The sequence below is a fragment of the Lepus europaeus genome, chromosome 7 (genome assembly GCF_033115175.1).
Source record: "Lepus europaeus isolate LE1 chromosome 7, mLepTim1.pri, whole genome shotgun sequence".
In the NCBI taxonomy this organism is placed as follows: Eukaryota; Metazoa; Chordata; class Mammalia; order Lagomorpha; family Leporidae; genus Lepus; species Lepus europaeus.
In genome coordinates this window covers 75,594,996-75,607,560 of record NC_084833.1, presented here as the reverse complement: position 1 = coordinate 75,607,560, position 12,565 = coordinate 75,594,996, and the positions used below count along the sequence as shown (strand labels likewise).

Genomic DNA, 12,565 nt, shown 5'->3' with positions numbered 1-12,565 from the left:
GGTAGCCACGGAGCTACAGGAAGCTGAGTAGAAGAGAGCTGGGCCATTGTGGTCAACCACACACAGTTTTTAGGTTAATTGGATTAAGAGATCTGACCTAACCAGCCCAACTATACAACTCTTCAAGGAAAATTAATATTCGCAGTGAAAGGACTAAGTGACATAGATCAAGATGAACAGCATGCTGGAGATCCTAGAGCTACCGGCCATGTTTGACGGGGTGAAGCTGGCTGCAGTGGCTGCTGTGCTGTACCTGATTGTCCGTTGTTTGAACCTGAAGAGCCCACAGCTCCTCCCAACCTCACTTTCAAGACTCAGGGCTCTCACGCTTTCTGCTAAAGTCCTGTCCTCTTCTAACCAAAGAAAGCCAGCACACTACAAATGATGGCTGAGCTCCTCAGACCAAAGAAATCCATCTGCAATTCTTCTCTGTGCCTCATCCTCATGATCACAAGTGACCCAGGACCCAGGAGGCAGGTGCATGGGAAGTACTTGAACTGGCTCTGCACCTATTTAGCTGCTTCTTCTCAATGACTCCGTAAGTGAGCTTCATAAGCCAAGGACCTGTATGTCCTCCTCATTCAATCCCATTCCAGAGCAAGACCTCACACCAGATAGTGCCCAGACAATCCTCAGTGGAAGAAAGTATTTGCTACAAGTGCCTGGGGCACCAAGAATTCCATTATATCATGTCAACTTTTAGTCCTACAGGGTCTCAGAATGGGAGGCTATGAAAAATTTTCAAAAGTGAATGTTCTTCAACCTTTATGTGGGTAGTTAAGTATTCCCATGATGGAAACATTAAGGTCATCACCTGAACCCAGGCAGAGTGCCCTTTCCAGTATAGTACAACTGACTTAGCCTGAGAGGATGCAGGTGGGGCAAAGAGGCTACAATGTGTAAGTCAAGGAGGTTAAAATGACAGAAATGTGGCAGCAAGGACAAAAAATAGAAAATGAAAGAGAGGGGGGATTGGAATGGGGACATGAAAGAGAGAGAGAGGCAGCCATGCAGGAGAACGTCTGGAAGAATTACTTTCACCAACTTAAGTCAAATAGCTTAATCCTGACCACATTCTGCAAATCACTGATGGCAGACCATGGTCATGGTGGATAAGCAGGGCCTGTGCTCCTTGGTTCAAATTCATATTTTAACAGTGAGAGGACCATCTGTCCTAAACTGTAAACTGCAAAGCTTCCACATGGTTTTTGCTTTTTGGATCAGTCAGCTCCCCATGTCCTTCCTCAAACAGGCAAGGTGGCTCTTGGTGCACTGCAAGAGGACAACGACCGCAAAGGATGTCCCTCCAAGGCAGGAGTTGACAGCACTCCAGGGTGAAGGACAAGAACACACCATGCTGAGCCTTCAGATATCATCATGAAGACCGGAAGCCATGATATTCTGGCACATGTGGCTCCCTGAGAACCTTATTTTGTGTCTAAATGGATTTTGTAGCTAGTTTTTTGCTGAACATGCCCTAGTCAAACTGTTCCAAAAATGTAATGGGGATGGGGTCATCCAAATTAATTTACTGAGGCCAGTATTAACTTTATCCTAAACTAGACAAGAACATAACAAAAAAGAAAGCTACAAACCAGTATCCCTGATGAACATAGATGCAAAAGTTCATGCCAAAAGTCTAGGAAATCAAGTCTAACATCCTATAAGAAGAAAACACAAAAAGCATACATCACGATCAACTGATATTTATTCCAGAAATGCAGGGCTGGTTCAACAACCACAAATCAATGAATATATCACATCAACATCAAGTGATCACCTCAGTTAATGCAGAAAAAGCATTCAATATACCCAATGTCCATTCATGATAAAATCTTGAACAAATTAGGGATGGAAGTTGCACACCTTGACATAGTAGGGCTACTGAGGAAAATCCCACAGCCAACAACATATTGAATGTGGAAAAGCTGAAATTATTTCCTCCAAGATCTAGAACCAGACAAGGATGTTCTCTCTCATGGCTCTTAATATAGTACCAGAGGTTTTAGAGCAATGAGAAGAGAGAAATAAAGGCAGACAGATAGGAAAGGAGGAAGTTAAGTAGTCTGTGTATGGAAATGACATAATCCTATATAAACAGAGACCTATAGACTCAACCAAGAGACTAAAAACCAACAATAAATAAGTTTAATAAAGGTGTATCACACAAAACAAACACACACAAAAATAGCGTTTTATTCACCAATGCTGAATTAGTTGAGAAAGAGAGTATATAAGCAATTACATCACAAAAGCTACAAAAAAGTACTGTGTAATAAATTTAACAAAGGATGTGAAAGACCTCCACAATGAAAGCTACAAGAAACTAATGAAAGAAATGGAAGACACACACAAAGGACACACACACAGACTTTCTATGTTCATGGACTGAAGAATTAATATGATGAAAATATCAACACTACCCAAGGCAAACGCCATCAAAATCCCAGTACCATTCGTCAAAGAACTAGGAAACACAATGCTAAAAGTCACATGGAAGCACGAAAAACACAAAGCTTGTTTTGACCTTCGTAGGAAGGCAGCTTCACTTTGAAAATCCCCTCTAGTTATGTCATTAATATGAATCTCAGCAGTTCAGGCAGAATTTTTCCAAATGCGCTCTTAAGCAGAGGCAACAAGGCTGGTTACGAGAAAATGGGCACCACAGACTCATTTTTCCAAGACTCATTTTTATAAGACCGGTAGGACTCAAAACCCAGAGTCCCTGGTGGGCCTTGAACTATCAACTTTCAGTGACAAATGAGGGAGCTAATGATTTCCCAGCCGACACAGACCTTGGGCCTCTAGGCACCTTCGCTTGCCCCCAGGCTGCAGCACCCCGGGGGCCCCGTGCCTCCTCCAACTCTACAGCTCCAGAAGACACGAAGGGCAAGGATCGTAGGGACATGTCTCCAGCTCCTATAAGATGAAATCAAAACCTGGCTGATCTCCGTGAGCTAGCAAGTGGAAGGCCTCTCATATGCCCATGCACAGAAGGAAATGCTTCATTTCTTTAAGAGACTGGGCACACAGCATTTGATACCGCCCAAGTCAATGCTTTTCCCGGGGCAGCGCTACCTGGGGTTTGCAACCCGCCTGCCTGGGCGCATGCGCTGGGGCCTTGGCCACTCCTTCCAGCCCCCTCGCATGATGACCATACCCTTCCCTACCTCGTTCCTCCCAGGAAGCTGCTGCGCACTGCTCCCACGTCTTCCTCCTGGGAGCGTCAGTTCTGAGGCTGGGACAGCGGTCTGCCTTCTGGAAACGCTGTTACTCAGCGCCATCCTGCCAAACCACCTCCCTTTCCTGGGCCCTGCTGTGGCGGTCTTCACACTCAGCAGCTTCCCCCTTGAGTTGGTGTCTCCAGCAATGGGCCTCATGGGGCTCCCGGCCACCGATGCCCTCTGCGGGGCGAACGCAGGGCCGAGGGGCGGTGCACGTGGCCTCTACCGCCTGAGGCGTGAGAACACTGAGGGGAGGCTGGGCGGGGCTTGCGCTGACGGAAGGGACGCGCCGATGACGCAGGCAATGGGCGTGGCTTCTGCCCTCGTGGCCGTTTCCGGCAGTTTGAAGGCTGCTCTGGAGGTCCCCGCTGGCAGTGGGCCCTTGGACCTCTGCGGCCCCGGAAACAAGTCAACGACCGATTCGGGCGTGGGTTTGGTCTTGGCACAGGGCCCTGGGCCGCAGGCGTGAGGGCTCCTGGAGACCTTGCTATGCTGTGCCAGGAATGTGAGGCTGAGCCTGCGACACCGCTGACGTGCATTCTCGCGGACCAGGACAGACATGTGAAGGCTTTATGTGAAGACTCCAAGGCGAGGCTTCTGTAGGTGTTGCACGTCTTATCCCTTATGCAGTTTCCCCACTGCATAAATGGTGACCGAATAAAAAGAAGAAAAAAGAACTTCAACCAGGTCTCCCTTGGGCTATCTTCTGTTGCCTTCCCAGGCATGTTAGCAGAGAGCTGGATTGCACGTACAGCAGCTAGGATGCAAAATGATGCCTATATAACGTGCCAGCGCTGCAAGTGGTGGCTTAATCCACTGTGCCACACGGCCAGCCCCACATATCAAATATTGAAAGAAAAAATAACTCCAATCCTAAACACACTTTAAATAAAGGAGGTGGTATGTCCTTCCTAAAACATTCAATGATACTGCATTAGCCTGATCTCAAAGCCAGACAGACACCACAAGAAAAGTGCAGATCAATGAATGTCCTTCATGAGTATTTAAGGGACTTCAAAAAGTTTGTGGAAAAAAAAATAGAAATTAAAGATGTTTATTTTGGATGCAAAAAAATTGAAATTCATGATATGCATTTTCCATGAAGCTTTTGAAGACCCCTCATTGATGCAAAAATCCTAAACAAAATGCATTAGCATATAGAACCTAGCAACATCACATAAAAAATACACACAATTCCTTAGATTTACTCCCAGGAATGCAATGCTGTCTTAATAGTCAAAAATCACTTGATTTGGGGCCAGCACTGTGGTGCAGTAGGTTAAAGCCCTGGCTACAGAGTTGACATCCCATATGGGTGCCGGTTCAAGTCCTGGCTGGGAAAGCAGTGGAGGATGGCCCAAGTCCTTGGGCCCCTGTACCCACATGGGAGACCCAGAAGAATCTCCTGGCTCCTGGATTCAGATCAGCTCAGCTCTGGCCATTGCAGCCATATAGGGGTGAACCAGAGGATGGAAGACCTTTCTCTCATCTCTGCCTCTCTCTGTAACTCTTTCAAATAAATCTTTTTGATGATCACTATAGGAAGAAGGACAAAAACTACACATTTTATGCCAACAGATGTGGGAAAAATAATTGACATCACCCATTTATGATCAAACCACCAATAAAGTAAGAAAAGAATAGCATTAACCTGATAAAGGGCATCTATAAAGAACAGCATTTATTATCAAACCAACTTAATGGTAAAAGGATAAATACTTTCTCCCTAAGATCTGGAACCAGCAAGGATGTTGTTTTTAACACTTCTAGTCAGCGAAGAGGTCTAGCCAATGCAATAAAAGAAGAAAAAGAAATTAAAGCCATCAAGGCTCAAAAGGAATTCTTTAAAATGCTTTTATTCACAGATAATATAATCCTGCATGTAGAAAACGTCAAAGCACACAGACATTCCACCCTTCTTTGTCTCTATTAGAACTAATAAGTGAATATATAAAGATCACTAGATATAAGGTCAATGTATAAAACTCAGTCACATTTCTACATGCTAGCAGGAAACAGTTCCCAAAATAAATGATTTCATTCATCCTAGTTTCAAAAAGAAAAAAATATACAGAAATAAAGAAATGTAAATCTTGCACAATGGAAACCACAAAACATTGTGATAAAAATTAGAGATCGAAATAAATATTCAATGTTCATGGGTTTGAAGACTCAATATTGTCAAGACTGTAATTCCCCTCAAATTGATCTATAAAGTCAACCCCATCCAATGCCATACCCGTAGGCCTTTTGTGGAGGGTAGAAATCGACAAACTATTCCTAAAATTTATGTAGAAATTCAAAGAACCTAGAATAGCAAACATAAAAAAAAGAACAACTTTAAAATGAAGAGTGTTTGGGCCATAGCCTAGGATATCAGAATCCCATATGCATGCCAGTAAAGTCCCGGTTGCTCCACTCCCAATCGAGCTCCCTGTTGATGGCCTGGGAAAGCAGCAGAAGATGACCCAAGTGTTTGGGCCCCTACCACCTTTGTGAGAGACTTGGATGAAGCTCATGACTCCTGACTTCAGCCTGGCCCAGCCCTGGACGTTAAGGCCATCTGAGGAGTGACCAGTAGATGGAAAGTCTCTATCTCTTCCTCTCTCTGTAACCCTGATTTTCAAATAAATAAACAAATTATTAAAATGTTTTTAAATAAGCAGAAGGATGTTTAAAACTTAAAAAAAGGACTACTCAATTTCAAAACCTTACTATAGATATACAATGATCAAGACTGTGGTCATACAGAAAAATGAAACAGAAAAGTTAACAAATCAGTTCTTACATTTATGGTAAAGTGATTCTTTTTTACCAAAACAACCAAGATAATTCAGTGAGGGAAAGGATAGTGCAGGAACAACTGGATATCCAAATTTTTTTAAAAAAAGAACACAGATCGCGGCTGGTGCTGTGGAGCTGTCTGCAGTGCTGGCATGCCATATGGGCGCCAGTCTGAGTACAGCTGTTCCACTTCTGTTCCAGCTCCTATTCATGTGCCTGGGAAAGCAGCAAAAGACGCCCAAGTCCCTGGATCCCCACCACCCCTTGGGAGACCCAGAAGAAGCTTCAGGCTACTGGCCCAACCCTGGCCATTGCATCCATTTAGGAAATGAACAAGTGGATGGAAAATCTTTCTCACTCGTTTTCTTTCTCTCTCTCTCTCTCTCTCTCTCTCTTTCTCTCTCATCCTGTACTTCAAATGAAAATAAATCTTAAAAAAAGAACACAGATAATTTACACTATACACAGAAATGATCTCTAAATGGATCACAGACTTAAGTAGAAAAGCTAAACTGTAAAATTTCTAGAAGAAAATACAGCAAGAATATTTGTGATTTGGGTTGAGGAGAGTTCTTAGATACAGTATTAAAAGCATGATTCATAAAAGAAAAAAAGATAAATTCCACTTCATAAAAATTTAAAATTTGTGCTTTAAAATATATAATTAAGGGGGGAACAGACAAGCAGTGGAGTATGAGGAAATATTTGCAAATTATATATCTGATAAAGGAATTGGTTCCGGAATATATAAATACACAATTCAATAAAATTAAAGCCAAAGTTTTAATATGCACAAAACATATGTGAATGGCTAATAAGCACATGAAAAGATACTTTAAATAATTAGTCATGTGAAAATTAAAACCACGATGGGAACCCACTTCACACTCACCAGATGGCTCTACTGAAAATTATGTTTTGGTAGGGATGTGTAGAAATTGGAAACTGTTTCTCTAGCAGAACTTTGTCTCCTAAACACTATGAGATTAAGCGAGTCTAAAAGACCTGGAAGAAGCTCCTGGCTCCTAGCTTCGGATCAGCGCAGCTCTGGCCATTGCAGGCAATTGGGGAGTGAACCAGCGAATGGAAGACCTCTCTCTCTCTCTTTATGTGTCTCCTTCTCTCTCTCTGTAAATCTGACTTTCAAAATAAATAAATAAATCTTTTTAAAAAATTAATAAATATCAATTTTATCAATTTCATAGTAAAATTATCAGGTATCCCAATATTAAGATGCGCATTTCAAAAAGCATATACAATAGCAAATATCTGATCATTTCATTAGGTAAAACCCACTCTTTTTTGCTTAGAAAGACAAAGGAAAAAATGTCACATTTCAAATAAAAATATGCAACTTCCAATAGGTAAGAAGTATTACAAGATTTTCAGAAATTTTGTGTCTAAAAACTGTTTCAGCTAAAAAGACGAAGATCTCTACCTTTCAAGAAAATGTTCACTAAATTAAAGGGCCTATTTTATATCCCATATAAGATAGAGGTGTTTTACTCTAAATATTTCATAGCTTCCTCCCATTCTGCCTCCCCTCTTAAGTTGCACCCCAAAGGTAAGACTTTTTTTGTCTGATGACATTAAACATGTGTGTTTCTTGCACAACGAGAATTTTGCATGAACTTTAAACCAGAGGTTAATTTCTCAAAATAAAGTTTTTCCTAACAGGAACTTATAGAAAGACTAAATAATCAGCATAAGACTTGATAAGAATCCAACAAAATCACTTGTTGCACAAACCAGTATACTTGTGTGGTAGTGAATGTAAAGGAACAGGCAAATATCCATACAAGCCCTATTATAATGTTTCAAAGGACTTAAAGAATAAATGATGTAAGGTCTAGAGTACTGTTCACAGTTCTTGGGATTTTAATTCTGTATGATACTAAAAATAAACACATATTGTACTGGGTATCTTGGCATCTAATCTCACTATACTTTTTATATATTGTTTTTTGGCATAGGATAATAAATAGTAAGCAAAACAGAAGTGGAAATTCTGTCAAGCTTGTGGCTTTTCAACATTCCTATGGGAGCTTCATTAGACTTACTCACTAAGATGTTGGCTAATAGATCTGAAAAATTAGGTCCAGTCTCAAGTTCCACTTCCAAGGCAATAGCATCAGGCAGCTAAGTTTTATTGAATGCAACAGTTGTTTCTGTGACCACTGGAGTCTTTGAAGCGCAGCCGCATTTTAGAACGGTATTTCTCCAAATACAAAAGTTGTTTGCTGTTAAAAGCTCCACGCCGCTTTTGTCTAATAAACTGCACTGCATCTTCATTTTTCATTCCACTTTCAATTAACGCTAGGGCAACAAGCACTGGGGTTCTCCCAAGACCCGCAACACAGTGGACAGCAATACAACAACCAGGTTCCTCACGGAATTTAATGTTTACAAGACTTAACCAGTCATCAACAATCTGATTGGAAGGAGATGATCCATCATCAAAAGGCCAATCCAGAACCTGGATACCTTCTTTCTCCATGAGGGCGGTGTCGTAAGTCGCTTCACACACTCTCACTATTGTGGTAACTCCGTATTTCTTAAGTTCCTCTATAAACCTGTTTAAGGTTGCAGTGGTTGGGTTGTGTGTAATAAGGAATCTCATGTTCCTGTATGTGACTTCCACAGGAGCCGGACGGTTCGTCGGAGCCATGTTAATTTCGTTTAAACCCACTCAATACGGTCACGAAAAAATTAAAAGCTTTTGAATACAGAAATGATGTCAAGAAACTGAAGTCCACCTCAATATACTCCACTTGAATTCTCAGCACTTCAGATAGGCAGGTGACAGAAAATGAGATGAATTTCCCGAGAAGCAGCAGCTGTTCTTCGACTCACTAATAATGCTGAGTCGGTGGAAAGCAAGTACACAGAGGTTTACCCCATTCGGGTCAGAACTCTTGTAAAATGTTCCGATGCTTTCAATTCAACACGTCTGTGTCCAGGTTATTCTCTCTGATGGGGACGTCCTGCTGGAGTAGAGTAACTTTCTCAAGTTCACTTGTCCTCATAAAGGCCGTGCTGTGCCTGGCAGTAATCTCCAGGGCCCTTCAGAAACTCCATAAATGCGTGACCAAAAACCCCACAGAAAGGAATATGTTTACTCATGAAAGATTGTGGCCTAATCATACAGCCAGGCCCGTGACGGCGACACACGCGGCGGCAGCGGCAGGTGCAGGTGCAGGAGCGGGAGTGGTCGTCGCAGGGCGGCGGCAGCGGCGAGACACTAGGCTCCACCGTGGCCAAGCAGCTCGGGCAGAGCCTGGCGGGAGCCAATAGGCGCGCCAAGGCGCCGTTGCGTCACAAGCGCTCCCTTTAATAGCCGGCGCGGTGTAGGCACTGTGCCCTCACCAACCGCAGCGGCAGGGCCAAGAGCCAATGAGCGCGGGCGTGAGGCCCTCCCCGGGCGATGGTTGCCATGGGTGCTGCTAGTGTGAACTCACGGCCCAAGGGAGAGGCCATGAAGCCTCAGTCACCGCCTGCCTCTGGGGAGCAGAGATGGCTGAGGAGGGGTACGCGGATGGGGATGGTGGAGGAGGAAACCTCCAGGAGGCTGAAGGGAACATGGAGGTAGACGGAGACCAGCATAGGGGAAGGAAGGTTCTAGAAGATTCCCAAGCATCGACCCCGACTAGCCTACTGACCCTGCAACTTTTCCCCATCTCTTTCATGTTTCGTGAACAACACAGTAGCTTTTTTTTTCCCAATTCAACCTGACAACCTTTGTCTTTTAACTTTAAAACTGCGTACATGACGTTTTGGCCCCTTATTTTGTGCTATTTGACTCATATTTCCTTATTTTGTGCTATTTGACTCATATATCCATTCTTTAGGAATCTTTTTACATTTCTTTTGGACTTAAGTTCCCAACCCCCCACATATTCATGTTTTCCCCTTCCTGTTTTGGAAGTTGTAATTGTGACTGACACCTTTTTTTTTTTTTTTTTTTTTTTTTAGCACTTACTTTAGGTGAGGCACTGTTCTACATTTAAATAGCTTTACTTAAATTTTACAACCGCCCTATGAATTACATATTAGTATTTCCATTGTCCTGATTTTAAAAATATAGACTTAGAAGCGTTAAATAATTTGCCCAAAATCACCCACCTGCTAATTGTCAGGGCTGAGATTTGAATTCTGCATTCTAGCTCTGGAGCCTACCTAAGACATATAGTCTATTATACATCCCATTGCTATTCTTTTAGTGCTTAAATAGCTTAAGATTCAGCTTCCTTTAACAATTGATGTTGTCAAGCATTTAATTGTTAACACCATGAATTAGACATTGTTTTTAAAAATATTTCAGTTCATCCAAGTGATCAATTTCTTTGCTCACTATTCCTTCTTACCTCCTCATCCTTCTTTCTGAAGTATTTTCCTTTAACTGGAGGTATCTTTTGGAGTTTTAGCTCCTAGCATACATCAACTTTGATAAATGCTTCGTATTGCTTGAAAATATACATTAGCTCACTGTTGAATGCATGTCCATTATTGTTGATAAGCAATTTGGAGTTTTTGTTGTTTGTTCTTAACTATTTTCTTAACTATTTTCTAAAATTCCTTTATTTTGCCCTCATTCCTACTTGTTCTGCTGGATACACAATTCTACATTGACATTTCTTTTCTCTAAGTCCTTAGAAAATTACTTCTTGTCCTCAGGTTCTGTAATAGCTGGTAGAGTTTTCTGAAGTGTTTAGACTTTGCTTCCTGGCCTATGTATCCTCTGCAACAATACTGTTCTATTTCTCCTTTCTTTCTCTTTCTTCCTGATTCTTCCTTATATCTTCACCTTTCTTCCTCTTTCCTTTCCTTTTTTCATAATTCAGTTCACTAGATAGGGCTGAGCAATGTAGTGGTCTGTGTAAGAGGTAAGAATAAAGGGGTAGCAGCACCAGGAGATCAATTGGAGGGGGTGAGAAAGACATTCAAGCAACAGTTGGGAGTGGCAGTAGCAGCCTGGTGTAGTCAGAGTTTAAGCAGAGTGGAGAGGGCACAAACATGGTGGCAGGGCAGAGGATTTGAAGGGGGACGGTAGTTTCTCCAGTAATATGTGGAGAATAATGGGAATCAGGCTTCTTACTGTTAGGAGTTACAAATATGGAATCTCAATTCTAGGATTTTTTTATTGGAAAAGGTATCTGTGCGCACTCATCATTTGCAAAACACTGTTTAGAACTGGTAATGTCTATATAAGTGTGTATGTGTGTGTATCACTGAGCTTCACCTACAGAGAACAGAATGGGCCTGAAGCACAGTGATTTCTCAATGGCAGTGAGCACAAGCACCCACATCATGGTTTGTCTTAAAATATTACTGTATATTAAAACAAGGCTCTGTGGGAAAACAACTGATTCAGGAGTAGTCTCGAATATCTTGTTATAACATAAAGTAAGGAAGCATTCAAGAAAGATAGGAAAATTGGGGCTGGTGCTGTGGCACAGGGGGTTAAAGCCCCAGCCTGAAGCACCAGCATCCCACATGGACACCAGTTCTAGTCCCAGCTGCTCCTCTTCTGATCCAGCTCTCTGCTATGTCCTGAGAAAGCAGTAGAAGATGGCCCATCTCCCTGGGCCCCTGCACCCGTGTGGGAGACCTGGAAGAAGCTCCTAGCTCCTGGCTTTGGATTGGCTCAGCTCCGGCCATTGTGGCCATCTGGAGAGTGAACCAGCGGATTGAAGACCTCTCTCTGTCTCTGTCTCTACCTCTCTCTGTAACTCTTTCAAATAAATAAAAAATAAATCTAAAAAAAAAAGAATGATGGGAATATGACAGAAGGACAAAGAACACAGATCAGGGGAGGCTAAAGAGACATGACAACTAAATATAATATGCTATCCTGGATGGGATCTTAGAATATAAAAAGGGTATTAGAGAAAAATTGATTATGTCTTAATAAAAGTATGAAGTTTTGTTAACATAAAAATGTTGATTCCTTAGTTGTAACAAATATATCATAGTAATATAAGATTTTGACAATAGTGGAAAGCAGGTATGGCATGTATGAGGAAATTTCTAACATCACTGCTACTTTTTTATTAATCTAAAACCATTCTAGAATTTTTTATTTACTTAAAGCAAAAAAAAAAGAAAGAAAGAAATCAGCTAGAAGGGCTCCCATGGGTCGCAATTTCTATATTAAATTAATAACAGAAAAGAATTACAATTCTTTGAAAAAAACCAGAAATCTATGAGTCTATACTGATATATATAAACAGGGATATGCAAATACTTTGCCTTATTGTAGAATGCTAACTAAATAAATCTAGCATGAATGGTAGAATTAGATAAGTCTCTATTTAGTGATCATCACCATTATTATTTAGAAAAAAAAAGAGAGAGAGATGCCAAAACTAGTGGGCAATAGTTGAGGAATGGCAATTCTTTTTTACTTTCAAAAGTATCTACCTTAAAAAAAACCCTGGTTACTAAAGAAAAATCAGTAACTTTATAGTGGAGAAACCTTGCAAGCAGCTTCTTAATCAAATGATAAAGGAAAGATGACCAGTAATAGGAAAAATTAAAGTGTGTACCACCTGATAGAA

General features: G+C 41.6%; 1 protein-coding gene across 2 annotated transcripts; it reads right to left on the bottom strand.

Moving 5' to 3' along the window:
- Positions 1–8,154: 8,154 nt before the first annotated feature.
- On the bottom strand, positions 8,155–8,676 carry LOC133764611 (protein tyrosine phosphatase type IVA 1-like). Of its 2 annotated transcripts, XM_062198289.1 has the most exons (2): positions 8,341–8,676; positions 8,155–8,283 (listed from the first exon to the last, which is right to left on the bottom strand). In XM_062198289.1, the coding sequence occupies exons 1-2, from the start codon at positions 8,674–8,676 to the stop codon at positions 8,155–8,157; spliced, it is 465 nt and encodes a 154-aa protein (XP_062054273.1). The 2 variants fall into 2 exon arrangements, with proteins under 2 accessions (XP_062054273.1, XP_062054272.1); XM_062198288.1 differs by having other exon boundaries at positions 8,155–8,676.
- Positions 8,677–12,565: the final 3,889 nt, after the last annotated feature.